The 22,979-nt window shown below is 34.6% G+C and overlaps 1 protein-coding gene across 1 annotated transcript in view; it reads right to left on the bottom strand.

Annotated features, from left to right (window-relative positions):
- LOC145662592 (phospholipase DDHD1-like) overlaps window positions 1-20,311 on the bottom strand; it is a 63,813-nt gene extending 43,502 nt beyond the window's left edge. Inside the window, exons 1-5 of the mRNA XM_081728309.1 lie at window positions 19,433-20,311; window positions 11,909-12,073; window positions 8,671-8,799; window positions 3,062-3,203; window positions 119-225 (exon numbers count right to left, since the gene is read on the bottom strand). Of these exons, the coding sequence (XP_081584435.1) occupies window positions 119-225; window positions 3,062-3,203; window positions 8,671-8,799; window positions 11,909-12,073; window positions 19,433-20,111 (1,222 nt within the window). The 5' untranslated portion in view covers window positions 20,112-20,311. The remainder of the gene's footprint in view (window positions 1-118; window positions 226-3,061; window positions 3,204-8,670; window positions 8,800-11,908; window positions 12,074-19,432) is intronic.
- Between the last annotated feature and the right edge of the window lie 2,668 nt (window positions 20,312-22,979).

Below are 22,979 nucleotides of genomic sequence, written 5' to 3'. Positions count from 1 at the left end.
AAAGCTTCCAAAAATTACATTCCAAAAGATATTTTCTTATTATCTGAGTTCAACTTGAACAAAGTCCAATAAATGTAACTCTCTATGATTACAAATGCCTTTTTCTTCAAGTACTTACCCCCGTCTAGTTTTAATGACGATCTCCATTCCACTGGAAAGAATTCAGCTCGTTGTTCGCAAGACGGAAAATATTTCTTCTTCAGCCATCCAACACATTCTCTGAAACTAAATGAAAGCGTTATTTTTATTTATTTTTTTATTTTAGTTTTCTATTTGCCTTGGTTTGACTGCTTCTAAAATGCAGCAGTCATATTACGTTTGAAGTATGAGTCATTAATATATACTCCGAAAGGTAAGGCTTAATTAAAAAACCCTAATATCTGGCATGTTCTTATTTAACAGATAAATGAAAAACATTGTCACAATTAATGGACGTATTTGATAAATGCATAACTACTGCATAATGCAATATGCAATTGATGCAAAACATAATATGGATTCTATAATAAATCTACGATGTTAGGTTCAGAGAAACTCAACGTAACATTATGCAATTCGCTGTAAATGTAATCAAGACTCAAAATTCTGGCGCTACACAATTGCTAAACAAACTATTACGTAAAATTAACTGGCCTAATGAATACTTCTTATTCCAGCAACTGTATTATTACCTATCAGTACCTAATACAATTATAATCATAAATTCTTCCTAATTAATGAACACAATTAATTCAATATTCAATTGTCCAGTGAAGTATGGCAAATAGTATTAGATAACACAAGATGTGTCAGCATACGTCTTAGTTTGATTTTTCCAGAATATCTTCCTAAAAATTTGTTTTACGATTTTCAAATACACCCTTTGAAGTTAAACGTTTAAGTATTCCAGTTTTGTATGCATATATAAAATGTAATAAGTTGAAATCACTATAATATTACTATAACAATTGACGCGCAGAAAACATATATATATTCTTCAAGTTTCTGCTTAGCTCTTTGCTGTTTTATTTCAATTTGCTGAAAGCTGTCTACAATCATGTGCGGTTTCTTCAATAAAGTGCGACGTTGACGGAGACTGGTTTCTTTTCAAAGAACAATTTAGGATGGGTAATCGAATAAACCGAATAACATGAACAAATAATTTTTGATTCCTCCTTCACCGCACTACCCTACCTTAACATCAGAAAGAAGAAAGCATTCATGAGTATTAAATATTTTTGATGAATTAGTATAGAATAACAGAGTGATGAGTAAAAGCTTCAGGAAATAACATGTAGAAATTTAACAAAAGAAAATCACATGTGTCAAATGTCACTCTTCTTGCTGATATTTTATCATAAACATAAACAAGTACTACACAAATTATCACGCATTTGTAATTATTATTTTCCCTTTTCTTCAGAACTGTACACGTAATTGTTTACGTAAATCAAATTAGTATTTCTCAGTGACTGTAACTTGATTAAATAATAATTCCCTACCTTCACCTGAACCAAATCATGTGAGGTATCGCGACGATGAACAAAAGGTACGAAATTTACTAAGAACTACAGTTTCCGCATTTCTCAATAATAAATGTATGATGGAACTTATGCATAAAGTACCAACTTACATTATATTGCACTTGAAAAGATAATCAATGAAAAAATAAATACAATCGATTTGATTTGATTTTTGAGTTTAGAGTCCCGGGTCTCCCATGCCAAAAGTGTGTACGCTAATCGCTTAGTCACAAAGGAGCTCCAAAATAAATAAATTAATTAAATAAGGAAAAACATCAAAAATATCTAAGAACTCTTAAGATTGAAAGAACTTTCATTCTTCGAAATGATTTGAAAGGTTCTACGTATACCCAGGCCCGTATTTAGGTAAGTGCTAGTCTGTGCTCGAGCACAGGGCGGCAGAATTTAGGAGGCGGTAAAATTTTGGATTTATTTTTAAGATTCACAATAAAGTAATATTTAAAACTAGCAACAGCAGAGTCCTGCGCAAGCGCGAGAAAATGTGTTAATGTGTTTAATTCGCTGTAATTATAGTAGTTACTAATTAGCTAGCTTATCTGATTGTTTTTAAAAAGTCATCCTCTCCCATCCCCACTCCAAAGGATGAAGATGAACTTGAACATCATGAAAAATGATACCGTTAAACTCAGCGACCTCGAAAACTATGAATTCAACACTAATATCTGTCGTTTTCGATTGCTTTTATAATCTCGATGACCTCGAAGTTGAATTGAATTAAAACTGTCACTACTCATCTCAGTGGCCCCAAAAACTGTAAAATCAACTCTAATATTGGTCGTTTTCGGGGGGAGGGAAATTTTGTGGGGGGAGGGGGGCATTATTTAGAGCACAGGGGCGCACAATATATAAATACAGGCCTGCGTATACCACTCATACTTAAAACGAGAAATAGAATATTAACTTTATATCCTTCAGGCCAACGGAAATGAATAACAAAAGAAAGAAAAAATCACAAAAACAAGCAGATCATAAACAAACAGGTTCTGAAGCTGCAAACCAGTGCTCAAGAATCCTAAACCCTGATAATTAACAAAGGACACGTACATTTAATTGGAAAGTAAATAAATATTAACAGTAGAACAACACACACTTAAACCAACTAGCTATAGATACATATTATTATTATTATTATTATTATTATTATTATTATTATTAATTATTTCGCAGTGATGTTTTCCTTCTTAAGAAATTACTAAATAATGAATTTAACGATGACAAAATATATATCCTTTTTCTTGTACAAGCCGATATTGTCCTCTGTAGATAAGACTCTCATGATACTAGTTTTCTTTTTCAACTTTTAAATTAAGAACACTCTTACAGGTATCAAACAAACTATCATCAAAAAGTGTATCTTTAATTTTTCTAAGTATATTATTTATCTGATAATGTTATTTTCACATATTTACTCGCAGACCTGACTTCAACGAGTGGATATTTTTTTCGAGAAAAAAAGAGCTATCCCTAAACTCTTCTTATGTATATATAATACAAAATTTAGTATACGCAATACTAAAATGTAATTACTATAAACTTACGCTGAACTGTTTCGAATAATACGACCAGTATCCATCTTTTGCCCAATGCCATGAATTACAAAAACCAAATGTGTAATATCTGTCGGACGATCTGCATCGGTGGCAACTTCCTTGTATCCACGATATAACCGATAACCGGTAGCTGCAAAGAAAGAAAAATTCAGACTATTGTTTTAAATATATATAACTTTATATACATACTATACAAGCTTAATTTCTTTACAAGTAATACGTAGAAAGCTTTCCAAAGATACGATTTAAGGTATGTATGTTCAAACAAAATATTTTTAATTTTCTTTTTCAGTAAAAAAGTTAAAAGCTCTAATGTTCTGTTCTTTCAGTAAAAGAATATGTTCTGTATTGCTTATATTGATTTTCAACTTTTCCTTTTGCTTTGGACAATTTATCTGCAAATTTATGCTATGTGAAGCACCTAGTTTTACCCACGAAAAGAATCGAAACTAGTTCTATATAATTAATACCAATCCCTACTTTGTCTTATACAAATCATATAAATTTTAATTAGAACAATCTGCCTACAGATTCTATAAGATTATGAGGCAAGCATTCAGTGCCGATCATTTATTTCGCCAAACATTATTATTTTAGCTTCATATTCTAAGCAATTAAATCTATAGCACTAGAAACGAGAACTGTTATTCGGACTAATCTTACACTGGGTTTTCAAGTGTTATTTTCTTTCTTTAGTCACATAGTTCCATTATATTGCACGCTACCACGTAGCTGCATAAGTAACGTGCATAGCCCTAAAGGAACCGCACAATGATTATTGTAAAAAAGGTCGATCCATTTATATCCGACAAGAGAGGGTAAAGAAGCGCAGATCAATGGACAGTGCTCACCTCTGGTGCATGGGGTCCTTGGTTCGATCCCAGCTTTCACCAGGTGGGTTTTGTGGTAGATAAACATTGTGTTCGTGGATCTTTCTTAGCCTTGGAGCATATCGTGAACGATATACTCAAATAATAATAATAATAATAATAATAATAATAATAATAATAATAATAATAATAATAATAATAATAATAATAATAAATATCCGATCGGTTTGGCAACGTTGCTGCCGCTTGTGTAATTGCGCCAGATACATAAAGCTGGCGTCCTTATCAGTGTGGTATCTTGAGCTCTCAGGCACCGGATTGTTGTGTTGACGCTAGTGAAACGCTGCTGAAAGAAAACCATTATTGGAAAGGGAACATCCTAGTTCTTTTTCACGCAATTTTTTTGTACAATCGAATAGTGAAACAGTATCGGGAATATATTTAACCATCGACGTTATCACACCTAAAGATATCGTGCCTAGGCTAGACACAAATAGGACCCATGCAGGAATATTCAACAACAAACGCGGTCCGTTCGAAGTTACCAGCAAAGCTACCGCCTGAGGTACTTCGTGGCAGGCCAGGAAAATCCATTATGTGAACGTGAAAGGGTTTAGAGATTAAGTTTGGTCCAGAACATTGTCAGCCACGTCACTTGTCGCTGTCTTGGCCTACGGTGTGTGGTCTGAGTAAAAAACCTCATATATAGCAGAAAGTAGCATATAATTACATTGGTATAATGAGAGAAGATAATTTCCAACGTACGCTTGGAAAATAATGATTATTATAAATAAATTTACATTAATTTTGCAAGAAACAAGAGGGAAAGCTCGACAGTTACTTCTCTGCATATACTAATATGACACTACCTTCAGGAAAAAAAATGTAGTTCATGTACACCAAAATAATTTAACTAGCAGGGATGTCCATAGGGAAGGTATAACTCGAAATGCACCATTGAGATTTTATGGAGTGATTAACAAAAAAATAATTGAAACTTAGGAGCAACTTATAAATGTATAAAATGGTATAATTAATACAAGAACAAATGTTTTAAAGAAGGTTGTGCGCAGGTTTTTGTGGAGTGTGTTGGCTATTGAGTAGGTGCTACGTAAGAGTAAAGTCATCGGGTGAATTTAGAGGTGTTCATCATATACAAAGAGGGGTGGATATCCCTTGTTTATAGCATAACACGGCGGATTAGACTCAAATTCTAGCAAAAAAAAAAAGTTACAGTTTATCCATTTTTTTCCTAAACTTAGTACACTAGTGTTTTGTTTAACAGAATTTGATAGAACTGATGGTGTTTCGGTAAAACGAAAGTTCGGTTAAACCGGAATATAAGTTACTTGATATACAATACTCTATATTGAATATAAATTTTAGTTGCCAGGTGTCTTTTGACCTTTACAGAACAGCAGTATGTGCTTTAAAATAAATGGTGAGTACAGCCAATGTATTATAAAAATGAACTTATCCTTTGAGAAATAACTGCTACACCAAAACAAATATTGTACTCATTGTTGGTGTTTTTAAATAAAAGTCGCGCACGGTTAAAGGCTTATTTTCTTTTCTTTTTTAAAGCGATTTAGTTAACCCGCAAATTTTGTTTATCGAGATTCAGTTAAACGAAACTATACTGTATACGTACCTTTAATCCTAGGAAAAAGCTTATTGTTTATGGTTGTAATATGTCAACAATAAGTGGGTAAAAGGCGGAATTACATTCAGTCTTACAAATTAGCAAATACATAACGTATTAACCATACAATTTTCAAATATAATAAACGTAAATAGTATTCTACTTTCATACAATTGACTGAAACTTTCTACCTAGTTTTTTTTTTTTTTTTTTTTTTTTTTTTTTTTTTTTTTTTTTTTTTTTTTTTTTTTTAATCACCAACACTGCTTGAGGTTAAAATGAGTAAAAGGTAACTTAGTAAACGGGGAAGGTTCTCCGAAATTCAGAATTTCGTAATTTAAATAACATGACTTTTTAAAAAAAAGTTCCGACAACTTCCGCAAAAATTATTTGATTCTGACATAATATAGCACATATTTTCTTTCAGGATATTCTTAAATGGTTAAAATCTGTGAAGAAGGATGAAATAACCCCACTCACCCGAATTTTAAACTGTTTCACGATATTTTTCATAAAAAATACATTAAATTTTAATGCAATATGGCGCATATTTTCTTTGATGCTTCCTAATCAACCCACTGCATCTCGTTAAAATATTTCGAGAATGACGGGGTGGATCACCCCACCTATTCTTTAAAAGTTTCCTGTATTGAACATTCTGCATTGAATAATCAGGTTTTGTTCTGATGAAGTTTCGACTCGCACCATTTTAGTCTGTCGAGATGTTGGCCATGTGAGATTTTGTCCCACGAGATTCTGTCCGTATACTGAGGTGCGTACATAAACCGAATTCACAAGCTCGTCCCGCACCACTTGCTGACCAAAAGACAAGCTGCTGCAAACTGTACGGAAGATGCTTGGCGGGATCAAAATGGAAGACGGTTGTCACATTAGATGAAGCATACACTTATCTCACGCGTAATGGTAACATTTGGGCAACTACGTACCGTGATGCCTCTCAAAAGGGATGTACCAAATTTTACCGCCTGTGCCCAGAAAATTTCCCACCAGGAATTACGATTGTCGCCGGATACGGTTACGACGGAAGTTGAGAAAAATGAAAGAAACGTGAAATGAAAAAGACGTGAAGATGAATGCTGCTTATTTCGAAGAATCCATCATGATCATGATTTCCAATCTATGGGAAAGACATTCTTCGTTTGTACAGAGCAGGGTGGTGGCAAAATTCAGAGGAGAGAATTCCTTGACTTTTACTGGTTTTCCAGAACGTTTTCTTGAAATTTTCGCTGATTTGTAATTAGCTATACAACCTTTACTATGCTGATGGAAAAACGAACACAAAGAAAACCAGAATATGATGATACATCAGTAACATATTTTTCTCATAATCAACTAAAACAATGAATAACATAAAAACAAATATAACGTATTTTGATATGAAATTATATAACATTTGCCTAATAAAAATTCCTGCACAAAGCAAGACTCATAAGTACAAACCGAAATAAACCTCTCTGAAAATTATAATACATTACAAAGAAAGCACATAAGGTCAAATAAGAACACTTGTATCCAAAATTCTTGATTTGTATGATAAGTACCTTCACTAATGAAGTGGATGAATGACATTTCATTACACAATTGAAAAGCAAAAAATACTCTCACCTGCAGAACAGATGTTTGTTACACACTGATGGTGGAAAGAATTAAATGTCAATTTAGCGTTCCACGATTATGCCCTTTAGGCTAACGGGACGGATAATCAAGCAAAGTGAAGAATTGGTGGAATGATAATATAGAAAGAAAGGAGTATCCCGAGAAAACCAATGAACAGGATGCTGTCCATCCCAAGCTTATTTGTCCGCAATTTGAACCAGGGATCCTACACCAGGGCACTTAACATAATCTCAAATCGCGTTCGAATTTTCATTTTTAAACGCTTTTAAAAACTCACTCTTAGCAAATCGAAATTCCCTTCCTCTTAGCAGAATTCCCTAATTATTCGAGAATTTCTCAAATTCCCTGACATTTCCCGATTCTCCGGGTATGTCACCATCCTGACGGAGCCAACAAGAACAGGTACGGATCCACATGAGCAAAGCGTCCATTCATCCCTCCAGCTTTATCACAACATGAAGCAAGAAACAAAAATGTGTATTATTCTCTTCCACGACATTCCTGTCAAGAACCCTGACGCCAGCACAATGAATTTTTGAGCACTTAAATTCAAGAAGTGTGCAGTTGTACAAGAAACAAGAGAGAGAGCTGCACAACATTGTCCTCGCTGTCCTATAGACATCCTGCACAGCCGGTGGCAGTAGCAAGGCTTTTCACAAGGATACATATATTGTGAAAATCGGTTGGATATAACCCGGTTAACCTTCTGCAGATAACTAAGGACTTACTTGTATTAAGAAATACAGAACTCCGGTCTAGAAGTCCATAAACAATGGTGATGGGACTCGATGTGATGATCACACAATATCCAACTACAAATAGATTGGTTGGCCATAAGCTTTGATAGGCTGTAACGCCAAGGGCTTTATTTTAATTATTAAAGTTTCGTCATTCTGTACAGACAATAACGAAACTATAAATTTCTAGTCAAAAAATAAACTCTAAATAATTATAAAAATTGGAAGTACGGCTAGTCTACATGCCTTACTCGGACAGCTTTCTCGGAAAACGACAAGCATAACCGACTAATCCTCCTCTGTTCTGAACTTGGACTACAAATTACCTGAATTATTAGCAATGTACGTTTGATATGCATAAAGCTCCACGTTTTATTTATGGTATTAAAGAAGCATATAATTGTATATCAATTTAGTAAATCCTATTGCGTATAATCTATGTACTGAGAAAAGTCTTTAAACTGCAATCAAATTAAAATCCCGAACATTTTCACCTGAAAACTATATTTGAACACTCACAGGTAGCAAACATGGATATTTTCTGTTGATCAATCTCAACTTTTTCTAAAAACTTGATTACATAAGATGAACTGCGTATTTACTTATTTCTGTTCACGTAGTTTTCGAGTATTATCTATATCTGAAATTAGAATTTATGAAGATGTAACGAAAGAAACAAAGTAATAACAAAAACAATAATTACTCCAAGAACTTTTCTTTGAAAAATGTTTTCATCTGTACTTTACTTACACTTTTGAAACCCCAGCTTTTGAGTAAAAGTTCTAACAATTTTTGAAGATGCAGCTTCACTATATAGGTACACATCAGTAGGGCTGTGCCAATCCACATGGAACTCAGGAAATGTTTCAGTATGTAAAACTGAAATAAAAGGCAGAGTAAGTTATAGCTCTGTAAGTTGAAATTTTGTCACAACTCTCCGCATTCGCTTTGTCATTGTACTAACCTGCATCAGTAGTCCTACACCACAGATGATTACATGAGTATTTGTACAGTAAGAAACAATATTAAGTATAGGTTGGAGCTATCATTTCTTATACCTCCAACCTATATTTAATGTTAGTTCTGACTGCACAATATAGTATACAAGTTACATACAAGACAAACATAAATAATTAAAATATGATTTTACTTATATTTAAGTAATATGAAGCGCACGTATGTTATGTATTCCATACATCTAACTACTCACATGGACAATGAAATTTTGGGCATCCTCACAAAAGTGATATCGATGGGGGGGGGGGGGGGGATATCTGAGGTATGAAAGTCCCAAAATTATCTAGTTTGCAATGGATAAAATATAATTTGAAGTCATTCAGTCCCTCTAACTAGTGTTTTTTCTTTCATTATTATAGTATTATTTATTTATTTATAGGGGGCCGCGGTGGCTCAGTGGTAGAGCGTTCACCTCTGGTGCTTAGGGTCCCGGATTCAAACACTGCTCCCGCCAAGTGAACTTTGTGGTGGACAAACACCGTGTGCGTGGGTTTTATCGGGGTTCTCCTGTTTCCTCCAACTTTCTTCACTCCACGCATTCATTCTCTCGTCATCACCGTCTCCTTTAGCCTAACCGGCATAAACGTGGGACGTAAAACACAAAAATTTCATTTCATTTTTTTATTTATTTATTTCAAGACCTTCCTTCCTCTCTTAATTATACCTTTGTACTGTGTACAAAGTATCAATTTATAAACATTCTTCACTACAGAAACAACGGTTCAAAATAAAACATGATATTTAAGATTAAGTGCGTGTGAATGATGTCCCGAGTATTATGTATAATAATACATTTTAAACCTTCGTTACAAGTGAAAAATTGATTTTACAATTCGAAGATTTACAGCAAAATTAATCTTATGGATTATCTTGAAGTAACTTTACCATCTTTCTATTTTTTCTTTCCTGGAAAAAAGAGGCCTGGAGTTGTTGCACAATTAATAATGAAAAAAATGAATGAAATTCTCAACTAGATTGGGTATTAACTTGTCACAGGCCTTGTATAATAAGGAAAACCTAACAAGCGCTTCACCTTGTTTCCTAAATTGGTGCCTACGATTTACATTTCATTTTTACTTACTAGAGTTCATTTTTGAAAAATTATACAAACATGTCAGATCATACTGTTTTCCAAAATATAACAACATTTCACTGACAACTCTTCGATATTATCTGATTTTCACGCTAGTGAGCGCTTCACACTATTTAATTTTACGTTATTTAATAAACTTCTTAACAACAGTGTCCAGCGATCATGATTTTTGAAATCCTGCTTTTTACCATCCCGATTAAATACAGCCACATTTTTAGCGAAAAAATTATGATCATGTTAATAGTAATTCTGAATGATAAGGGTTTCACACACATCACTGAATTAATAACATCAAAACTTACTGCTATAAGGCGTATTTAAAATACTACATTGAACAGTACCGCATTGAGATGACACAGACATTAGCGACTAATTAACTAATGGTCAATACTACCAATTTTTTGAGTATTTTGACAACATAATATAGCGTATGATCTAAATTCTGTATACTTACCATAATTCCTAGTAATACCAGTCCCGTAAATTTACACTGTCACTCTATCCTATTTTTCTTTTTTTTAAATTCTCCATTTGCTCCTGTATGGGATCGTTTCGTCCAACAATTTTTGCCCTTTTTTCTTCCAACTTTTTGATTGCTCTACCGTGTTTCTTCCTCGTTCTTTTTTTCTTTATTTATTTCTTCAAGATCCGCTACTTTTCAAAGGCTCCTTTGTAGCGCGTGTGAGTATTGGAATGCTTGAATCATTCTCTTTGTTACATCTATTTTTCTGCCTACATTGTTCACTACTTCAATATATGCCGTAGTGCTACCAAAGAGCGTCTTTTTTGTTCGGAACTAAACACTCTTTGTCAATCGAGAATCCACGCTTAAGAATCGAGAATCGCCATTGCCAAGTGGCGGTATTAATTTCATTTTAACGAAATTAGAAAGAGTCTCAATATCACTTCCATAGTTGATTATATCCAACCAAAATATGTCTGAAGTATATTCTTCCTTAAATGATTTTCTGTTTCTTTAACTTCAAGCTTCGAATACGCATTTTACAAGCTACAGAGCTTCACCTTTTGCACGTAGTTCTAAATAGAACGCTGTCTTTATCCGACACTTTGCTTAGGGTGACCAGACGTACTGATTTTAGCAATACAATACTGTTTTGTAAACAACAGTCCTGCGTGTTGCGAAGACGCCTAGAAAATCGAGAAATGTCCCTTTTTTTAAAATATCCTGCGAAATGTTCTGAGTTACAGTAACTTATTTGCAATATTTCAATGTTTCATTCTTTATTCACAACATCTTGAACTACGCTGCGCTGAACTACGTTTTTTAACAATGTAAACAATGAGCCGTAAAGAAAAGTTACTAGTGAGTTATTCTTCTGAAACTTTTACAGAAGAAGCAACTTTTTCAGCAAGGGGAAGAAAAAAGTCAGCTCAGCTTTCAACAATTTAGTTTTTACCCCATTTTCCACAACCGAGAAACAGAAACATTCTGGTTCTTTAAATATGTCATTCACGTACTTTTCTATGTGAGTTAAAAGGTGACATACATCCAGGTGCTCTTTGTGCCACCTAACTGAAAAAAACTTTACGGAAATGGGTCTGCACCAGTTGTGGCAATGATGTCCCTTTTTCGAGAAGAGATATCTTAAAAGAGGTTATAAATTGATCGTAGAATAACCATACACAGTATCAATCTGTCGGCATTAATGAATATTACTTGTACTTAATGTTTATTCTTTGGCTTTACTTATTTCACATTTAAAATTAACGCAGCGGGCCAACAGCTACCAGTATACTTCCCGTTTCATAACAAAATTCCCGTATTATTCCCGCTTTTCCCGTACGCTGGACACCCTGCAACAATCAACAAAAATACACCAGGAACGACAATATATAAAAAATTACTATGATGCTTACCTGTCTTCGGGGTTTTTGAGGGAGTATCACAGACATAGTCCGATAGTTTGTGGCCATAGAATAAATTCAAATGAGCGTTCTCTAACGTATCACACTGTGGCGATTCGAGTGGTTGCCAGGAACCTGGATAAAACCATGTACCCCGAGTGATCATACATTCTTCACCTGAAAATTAGAAACACGGTTTGTTTTCAAGGTACATTAATTACAATTACTTGGAAATTCATTTAAATTTGACACATCTTAACATAACTGCTTCGTGTTTTACATGCCCTTAAATATTGGGAAAGTTAAGTTTGTTTTATTTATAAACTTCTAAAAAAAGAAAAAAATAACCTTTTACTTGCATTTTCTGGAGTCAGTTCTTCCGTAACCAGAAAGCAAGAACGGCTAATGCGATAGTGCAAACAGTATAGCAGTAGAGAAATAGGGCAAAGTGGCTTAATACATTTGAGCGAAGGCACCTGATTATACAGTCACTGTCAAAAGTCTAAGCACACTATAGATTTTCCAGAATTTTCCATTTAAAAGACACTGTATCCATACAAAATCATGTTTATTGGATTCGTTTTTGAAAATAAACTACGTTGTTCATGTAAGAATACGAAAATTCATGGTATTGTTGACATCGTGACAAATTTAATGAGGATAGTTCATTAAAATGTGTCTCATTAATGACAGACAAATAACGTCATGCTTTGCTTGATGATGCATCGTTTCAACGACCCCTAGTGGCGTGTGTATAAACCCTTGTCAGTAGCTTTCCTTTCAATTCAACGAACAGTTGTGTGTGTGCTATTCAATTCTATCGTAATATGGGCAAAATTGGATGCAAATCTGCGACATTCGATCTTATTGTTTTCATTCGCGTAAACCTGTTCAATATTGTGAAGAACATGCAAATGCTATAAAATGCGACAGGGAAACCGTTAACTAAGAATCGAAGCACGTGTTCAAGTGGTTATTTTGAGAGAATAGGATAATTCTCTGCGAGAAGTCGCTCAGCGATCGGGTGGAGCAGTACTTCGGACTCTAAAAAGATAGTTACAAAGTGATATAAATATTACACGGAAATGTACTGATAGAAGGACAAGATCACTGCTTTCGGGTAGGATTGCGATAAAAAACTCCTTCAAGCAGGAAGCATTAAAAAACTCTTGAAAAAAATACCGACTGGAACGATGAACAATAGAAGAGGGCACTCTGGACCGACGAATCTAAATTTTAACTTTTCGCCTTTCATCCTGACCGTGTAACACCTACAGCAAGGTACGGTGAAGGTAGTGTCATTGTTTGGGGATGTTTTACAGACTACCAAGTTGATAATTTAGTTGGCATTAACGGAATAATTGACAAAAATGTGTTTCACAACATTTAAGTCAGGCACGGAATTCCATCAGAAGCGCGGATTTAGAGCAGTAGCTTTGTAGTACAAAAGGATTACCATCCCAAACATTCTTCCAAGCTATGCAGTAATTATCCATAATATAAAGAAAACACTTACATTCACAAATAAATGGAACAGTCACCAGTCATCAGATTTGTTACTCATCAAGCTCTTGTAAGATGAACTTGACAGGACAGTCCGTAAATAGATGCCAATGAATACTAAAGATCCTTAGAAGGCATTTGAGAGCTACTGGAGTCGCATGGCTCCGCGAAAATTGGGTAAATTCATCAAACAAATGCCTGGAATTTGTGGTTTTTAACAAGGTTAAGGCTCGGAATTTCATTGAACGCAAACATACTCAATAAATTTGTTTCAGTGGAAACATGACTATATGTTTTAATTTCTTTAAATTAGTCATGTTATTTATTTTACAGACCAAGTCCAACAAACTGGGTTTTGTATGGAAACTTTATTTTTTCTTTCTGAAAAAACTAGTAGTTATGCTTAGGCTTTTGATAATGACTGTATTTCACTATACTAAGGAACGCTCTTACAGGGAAATTCTTATCCTTGAAAGTAATTAGATAAACACAAGGTGACATAAGCAAATTAAATTTGTTATTTGTTATTTTTGTGTTAAAGTTTATATGCATTGAATTATTATTTTTATAAGTGTTATAAGAAACTATTTCAGTTTTATAACAAATATATTTTCTTTTTGAAAATAATCCAAAGTGCCCGAATATTAATGTCAATCATTATATATATATATAGCAAATATATATATATATATATAGCAAATATATATATATATATATATATATATATATATATATATATATATATATATAGCACGCAGTACTAGTAGCGTACGCAAGGAAGATTTGGAGAACTAATTCAAAGATTTATGGAACCCGGGAGTTGAATGCCATATTCAACAAAGCTCCTCTTTGACTGCTGTCCTTAGCCAATTGGATTCACTTTCTACTCTGTATTCCTATTTCTGCTACATCCACCACGCCTAGGCTTTCCTAATGATCTTTCTCTGATTGGATTTCCGGTTAAAGTTTTGAAACCATTCCTATTTACTTCCATTCTGGCTACGTTACCTACCCACTTCAGCCTCCTGGACTTAATAATACAAGCAATGTTAAGTAAATGGAATAAATTACTCAATTCCTCGTTCTGAGGTTTCCGCCATTCCTGTCTCTCGCGGGTCTCAGGATATTATCTTCAAATACTTTTAGTCTGCGCTCTTTCCTCAAAGTAAGCGATCATGTGTCGCAACCATACAGCAGAAAAGGCAAAAATATCGTTTTATATATTTTTATCTTCAATTTCTTCGACACAATTCGTGAAGACAAAATAATATGGACTGAATAAAAACCTGAATTTCCTGCTATTAGTTGACATACATTTTTTTCGTGGATATGGTTTTGGTCTGGCAATGCTGATCCGGCCCTACCTCATATTTGAACGCATCTATAGTTTGCAGTATTCTGGTTACGGCGAATTTCTATGTATCTAGTTTTTTTTTTTTTTTCTGCATTTATCTCTAAGCGCATATTTCTGCCGGCATTTTATAAAATGTCTGCATTTCTTTCTATTGTCCTCGTATCATCTAATATCAGATTGATATCATCACCATAAGCCATAACCTATTGAGCACCATTCAGCTCTAGGTTCTTACTGCTATCTTTAATTTTCCTTATAGCATATTCCAAAACAAAATTGCACAATAATGGCGCCAACGCATCCTTTGTTTGAGTCTCTTCTCGACGCGAAAGCTCGCGGTGAACAAGTATTTCTCTACTCAGACTTCATTTTGGGAATAACTGAAACATCTTTATTCATCTAGCCAGCCTTTTTGGTATACCAAATTAGGTATGAATATCGTCTGTTTCCTTCCTAACAGAATGATAGTCCCTTCTGAAATCAATAAATAATTGATATACTGGGGTGTTGTATTCCCATTTCTTTTAAAGTATTTGGCAAATGCTAAATATTCGGTCTATATTTGATGGATCTCGCCTAAATACACACTGATAATCTTTAATAATTTCATCTACGTATGGAGTTAATCTTGCTAACAAAATATTAGAGAGGATTTTATAGTTGTTGACAAAAGAGAGATGTCTCGATAATCATTACATGTTTCCTTTCTTACGAATTAGAACAATGATTGATTCTTAAAGACTTCTTATATTACATGTTCCAAATCATGTGTCCATTTTATTTTGCTGAAGTCGTGTGAAATTATCAGTTCTGATCCGAGGCTTCTTTGAACGTTTCAACAAGTGCATTTTTCTGAGCCTCACGCCAAACCACGAAGTTGAAAGACCACCCTTTGTAGTCTGTCCGAGACTACTTGTTTAATATATTCGTAGCTAACCTATCTATATAGAGGTCTTGTTAATCTGCAACCTAAGGACGTGCCATGTCGTGATGATAGGACGTGCCTCGTTATATTAACTATAATAATATACATACACAAAAATGACGCGTGCCCTGAAAGGATGAGACTGAGGGCTTGAATCCCCCCGGACTTCAAATTCTGCGCTGCTACTGCGCAGTATTATTTTTTCTTTCTTTTGAGTTTACGTAAGTAATAGATCCTGCCCTTCATAACCTGTGTAATGCAGAAGGAAGGACCAAAACCAAAATCAATCAACCGATAAGGATTATTTGCATTTGTCTGGCTGGTTTAAACCAGCTGTTAAAAAAAAAAAAAAAAAAAAAAAAAAAAAAAAACTGGTGTAAAAAAAAAAAACCGAAAAATGCTTTAAATCTTGTGAACCTCATGGTGACGTCTCCACATATCATACCATCTGCATTCCGTTTATCTACTTTTCACCTTTTAATCAAGGGGTCCCGTGTTCAATTCTCGGTCGAACCACAACCCATCTTTCAAGTGTAAACCAAGTAGCGATTCGAGGTGTCCCTTTAAGAGAAAGTCTTCTCCGTGATAACTTTGGTATTTCATAAGGATGTTAAGCCTAAACATACGAAACGAAACCAAATTATATACTTCTGCTTGCCTGAATGCCTGTTGTTTTATAAAGCAGCCAAAGTTGCTTAAATATATTGATAGAAATTGGTATAAAGTATCAACTGCCTACGTAGCTTCCAACGTCAGCTTGGATTCGACTTTGTTTGAATTTTATTGAATGATATCTACATACCAAATATGTAATTTAATACCTCAGTTTCAGCGTAGTGATTATGATACGTTGACCTTAAAATTTTACATACAAATACATTTAAAGTAATAACAGGATCTTCCCAACGGCTATGGCGGGAGTTTCCCGATTTATATATAATTCAGAATAATGTTTTTATCTGTGTAAGTGTTTATCATTTTGCTCTTCTGAAATGACTCTTGACAATTATATTAACAACTAGGCCTATGTAAAGATCAGTACAACATATTTTTATCAGGAGTCCTTTGTGAGTGAGTCGGCAATCGCATTTGTAACCAATTAGTCCCAGTTTCGTGTCGAAATGGACAATTTCTCTTGGATGTAAGCCGAGAAACGGTTTGGATTCTGCTTTAACCCCTTCCAGCATAACCTTGTTGTTGCATAATAACACCAAGGCGAAACTTCTGTCCATATCTAATATAAATACATAGAGTAAATTATTTAAACCAAAAAAACCGGGTTTAAACAAAAACAAAACCTTTTTTTTAAAAAAAAAAATAAAAACCATGGTTTTTGCCAACCCAGCTGGCCATCCTCAATTCCAATTCAAAAGGTCTGAATTTCTTTCTTTTGTTCTCTTAAAAAAAAAAAAAAAAAAAGTAATTCAATATTTATTATTTTTTCACATCCCTTACTCTTAATACATCTGACAGTGCTAGCTTTAAAAAAGACCAATATCAATACAGTATCAAATGGAAACTATATATTCTTACTATATTTACATAATTATGGGAACAAAGCTAACTTTTTATAAAGTACGAGAAGTTCTGCTGAATTGGTTGTCTTTAACAAATTGGCTAAAACAGTTTTACTGGGTCTTTAATAACAGATCGGTCATTGGCGAGTCTTTTTTACTTTTAATTGATATTATTTTATTCTTAATTTGTTTCGCATTTTTGAAAAATTATGAAATGTGTCTTTATAGGGTTTATTTTATCCAGATATATTTTAGGGAGGGTTTGAGGAGCGGTAGCCCCCATATACTTCTGAATACAAGCTGTCCATATTTTACATTTTTTCTTTTTAGAATTTTTAGCTAAGGTTTAAATATCGCAGTTGAACATTGTGGATAATTTGGATTAGGTTAGTTTAGAAACTGGTTTTCACTTCATTTAAAGCATGTTAGTTTTATATGTGGCTGTATTTTGATTCACATTTTTAAAAAAAAATGTGAATTATGGTTGTTTAAAAATTGATTTATCTGAACCGGTGTAATGCGATGCAGGTATAAAGATGTTTGTTTTCTCCTGAGTAGTGTAGGAGTGAGTTCTAAGGGAGAGTAACAGGTTGTCTGTTCCGGGGAACCGATTCCTAAACTGCTCCGGAAACCGGGTCAGATGAATCGGTTGCATTCACTGTCCAAGTCGAAGTAAAAATTTGCCGCTAAAAACATGCACCACTGTGTGATAGGTGGTTACTACAAGCTAAATTTGTATTATAAGTGCATAGTAATGAATCATACCTTTTCAAGCTGTGTCTTCACTGATGAGTTATATATTCTCCATGCACGTACATAAATAACAGAACTCTTTTACTGTGAATTAGGGGAAGATTCTAGAACACAGGTCCCCCCCATATAGATTAGTAGCTATGTTGGTTCCTTTCTGTACCAAAGTTTAATATTTAATTTACATAATATTGCCGAGCGAGCGTCAGCGAGTAAAGCGGGTTAGAGCCCCGCAGGGCACGTTGTTTTCTGCCTTTATTACAGTTAAATTGAAAGGAGACCTGTGTTCTACAAGCTTGCCTGAATTAGCATATTCGGTAAGTCTTTACTTTGACTCCAACTGTGACTTTAATCGGTTCTTATAGGTTCAGTTACTTCCTGGAACTGTTTGTGCGTGAGTCACTTGTTAGAACTGTTCGTGCCTTTGGTGTGACGGCTTAGTTCATATTTTTCCCACTAGGTGTCTGTGTAGTCATATGGTAGTTGGTTAGTAGTCACATGTTCTGTGTGCATGTATGTGTGTGCTGCTGTTTGTGGCATGCGGGAGCGCGTAATTGAATTGGTTGAATTGAGTTAGAGAAAACCTATCATAGTTGTGGTCTAAACTGAAGATATTTTCGACGTATTCTAAAAGTGGACGTTTATTGGTTTCTTGTTTGTAATAATAGCAAGTGTGCTCGGTTTAATAAAACGACGTGTGTGCGGAAAGGAACATTTTTCAGTAATGTTGAGTATTGTGCATGTGTTCTTGGTATCTTATTTTTTCGTGTGTGGAATCAGCAGTTATGAGTTCATTATTCATGAGATTTCTCCTATGGCGAAATGGTGAGTGTTTTCTTTTTTTAATTCATATTATTTTTATTCTTGATTTGTTTTGCATTTGAGTATTAGGCAAAGTATTTGGTTTGCTGCTGCTTGTCCTATTGTCTTGTTGAGATGTAATTTTTTTTCCTTTGTCATGCACTGATTTATGATTAGAGACGAGTGTTTTTTTTAAAATTTTTCCCTTCTTATCTTAGCTTTATAGTAGTGGTGTGATTATTTATTATTATTTTGGATGTTTTTATGGTACTTGAGCGGGGGGGTTGGGGGGCGGTAGCCCCCCATTTAGATCTCAAAATTCATAGTCACCGCTTCACCTGAATTGATGTTTAGTAACATTGTGGCCCTTGTACTTATAGTATAATTCTTAACATCGTATAGTAACATTGTGGCCCTTGTACTTATAGTATAATTCTTAACATCGTACATTACTTTCACTGTGTTAGTAATTGTAATCTATTCATGTGATCCGGTTCCGGGAGCAGTTTAGGAATGATTCCTAAACTGTTCCGGGAACCGGATCACATGAATCGGTTGAAGTCACAGTTGGAGTCAAAGTAAAAATTTGCCGCATATTCTTATCAGTGAATTTTCAAAAATAACAATGAAGTAAAAGACGTATAAAGACCTCGTATTCTGAAATCTGCACAAAACTAGCTACTTACCAGGCCAATAAATGGATGAGCATTTCCACTGCTGTAAGTCCACTTCATACATTCCGCCACGCACGACTATTTGGTGCTGAAAAACTGTTGTATTTGATTCATTTTCTTCTTTTTTAGAGTCGTCTGTATTATATGTTTCTGCTTCTTGAGAAGCATTTACACATTCTGTTGGTTGTGGAACGTCACTATATGTCTCGTACCCATAGTATTCACTACTGTAATTTTCATTGTACCCTTGGAAATTTTCTACTCCTTGTTCACCCGCATATGCATAAGAATGCCACTCTTGATAAAGTTCACGATATTTGAATTCAATACGAATTGAATCGTAACCGTTGAAAGGAATCCACCGTTTGTCCGAGTCGCTTTTATAAAACCATCGAACTTCTTCCGGACCAAGTTCAACAACAACAGCATCCAAACTTTTTGGATCAGGAGAAATCTGTTCCCATGTTTCAAAATAACCTGAGTTTTCACCTGAGTCGAAATGGTTCATTTGGGACGCCGAGAAGTAACTATCCTGAACCATGTCACCGTATGGGTAATATCCAGCACAATCATTATTCATTCCATGTACACAATCATATGATCTGTCATCATGCATGGATAGTTCACGAAAGTGGTCATCCAAATCATACGGGGAATTGATTCTCCCGTCGGCCGGTGATGGAAAATTCATTGTTTGAAAGGTAAGTACACACTTTAGAAAAATAAACTTGATGTTCACACTAAATAAGAACCCTTAACCTTTTCCTTTTTTACCGTAGAGTTTTCAAATTGCTGTATAAAAGCACTCACGTATCTGCATTGTAATGATTGCACTTTCACATCTGTGAGCAGACGCTAAAACAAACAACTATCGGGTTGCGCTTGCTTACACGGTAGAAATGACAAATGCTGCAGTTGCGGCGCAAATAGCCGGCTAAGAAATTATTTATTGTTTTCGCGCTCCGAATGACATGGCGTAGTGAGTTTCCGTCCAACTGAATAATTTATCACATAATTCGAGAAACTAAAGTAGAATGTGGTTTTAGTAGCATTTTAATAAAAACTTCGGGAGTTATTTCGAATCACTTGTTACCAGCAATTCTCAACCAATATGTCGCGACCCTCTTCTAGGTACTGTGCGAATATTTGGTACGTGAAGCTCAAGCATTAAACTAAACCCTTACATTCTACTTAACTATTTTTATGCATTAAAAGATAAATATCACAAAAGTTCGAATGAGAAAGTACGGGTTACTTCACTTTGGCCCCCACTACTTTTTTGTTATTTATTGAATAACTTGTATATTGAATGAAATTAAATTTTTAGTTTTACTTCTTGTGATCAGTGGCGGATCTAGTTCGGGGCTGAGGGGTCTAGGCCCCCAGTCTTTTAGTGAAAAATTAATTTAAGCTATTATTTATATAGTTTTGGAAGTTTATAGTAATCTCATGATATACCTGCCATAGTTTGGATTCTGGCTGCCCCCTTCCCCCAATTTTCACCTTCTAGATCTGCCTCTGCTTGTGAGTATACTCTTTAGTATTGTTTTGTCCAGTCTTTTCGAATTCTGGGTTGAGGATCTAAAGGTCTAGAGTTTTTTTTTTTGTTAACATTAGGTATATAGTAGCAAGTATACTTAAAAAATGAGATCGTGAAAAATAACCACGTACCTTACGCAATTCACATATGTGCATCTATTTAGCTAGCATTATCTTTTATTAACTAATATTGTATGAAGTTTATCGACCAGGGGCGAATCCAGAACTTACGCTAGTAGCACAAGATGTGCTAGGCATGTGTATTTAGGTGTTCCAGCTACTTTTAGGTACCCGGCACTTGGTACATATGGTATTCATGTGCTAAGTATGTACTTCAGCTACCTAAAGTTTTAGGTGCTTGTTACACCTAATTGATATTTACGATTAGGTACCACAAATGTAGCATTTATATACCTGGCTCAGTTTCGCACTGTGACAGTCATTTGTTTTTATGTCGTCACTTGGGACATATATCTTTCATGTTCGAGGTACTTCCCTTAGGTGCATACTTTTTCAGACACTTATGATACATAATTGATATCTGCAGCGACGCAGAATGACAGTCAGCTATTTGCATTTGCTCATGCGCAGTAACATGCAACAGTTTCTCGCGTTTTCTGCTCCACTTTCTGTCCTTCTAGTACACAATCGCTTAGAAAAAAGAAGCAACAAATGCATCAAATTTGGGAGATGGAGTTAGAAGAAAGAAATGACATAACTGATGAATAAAAACTAAGATGAATCCTTCATACATATGTGAACAGTTAATTATTTACGTAGTTAGGGATAACGAATTGTATTTTTTTAATGCCATCTGTCGCCGATTATTTGAAAGCGAATATGGAAGAACCATGAAATAAAGTAAAGAGACGCGTGTAATTTTGTTATAAAATTACATGGCGAGCGGATTTTATCTGATCCCAAACGGTTATCGTCGAATATACAGAGTTACAAGAGCACTCTGATAGCCAAATTAAAACGACCCCAAGGATTTATCCCTCTAGAAGCGACTTTTTGTTCATTGCCTCCGTGGCCAAGTCGGAAGAGCACGCACGTAGTAATTAAAGGGTTGGTGGTTCACTCCCACTCCCATTTTTTTTAAAGTTTTTAAAAGTGTTTTTTAGACTCACCTCAATGTAAACAAATTAAGCATAAAATCGATTTAACATATTTTGGGGGAGTAATTTTCATGTGGGGTATCAAATAGCACTGGAATTTACTCCTGAATTAATTTCCGTAACCAAAATTTAGATATCTGTTTTCACTTCAGAGTTAAGAGTCCTCTTACCCACAGGAACATATAAAACTATGCGAGTTAAACTTGTGTCATGAAACACGGTCGTGCGAGCACTTGCATGATTTTAACTAATGCAATAGTAGTTATTTGATCTACAATAGCCACTATACCAATCAGATCTTGAGACTAGTAAGAGAAATCGTTAATTAAATTGAAATTTCTGTAGTGAAAAATGGAATATCAACATGCTACAAGTTATACCTATTTCAAAGTGTGATGGAATAGACTGTTGGTCGATGAAACACATGCCTAATAGTACTGACAAGCAGAGAATACCAAAGGGATTGTTCGGATATATATTAGAAAAATTATATAAACTGGTACATACTAGTTGAACGACCAAAATGGTTCGGATTCCACTATAATCAGTAGGTCCACGTCTCCTTTAGCGTAGGTGACGTGTGGGACGTTGAATTGTATCAAACCAAAAATCTCTTTTAGGCAATTTTACGTGGTCCATTATAATGTGTTAAGTTTTATTCTCCAATCTAGAAACCTTACGCAAAGACCATCATTGTTGCAGAATATTGCGTTCCTTTCCAATACTCATATTTGACGACCTATAATTTACCGTGTATATCACGAAGTTAAAATACTTTAATGTATTTATTGACAGTTTCTCTAAATACAATCGATTTATTGTTGCCACATTGAACAATGAAGGAGATTTAAATTATCAGTTCACAGCCAATTCTTAGAAGATACGCCTCGAAACTTAGAATT

The sequence above is a fragment of the Thermobia domestica genome, chromosome 10 (assembly GCF_964235325.1).
Source record: "Thermobia domestica chromosome 10, izTheDome1.hap1.1, whole genome shotgun sequence".
NCBI lineage: Eukaryota > Metazoa > Arthropoda > Insecta > Zygentoma > Lepismatidae > Thermobia > Thermobia domestica.
This window is presented reverse-complemented; position numbering and strand designations above follow the sequence as displayed.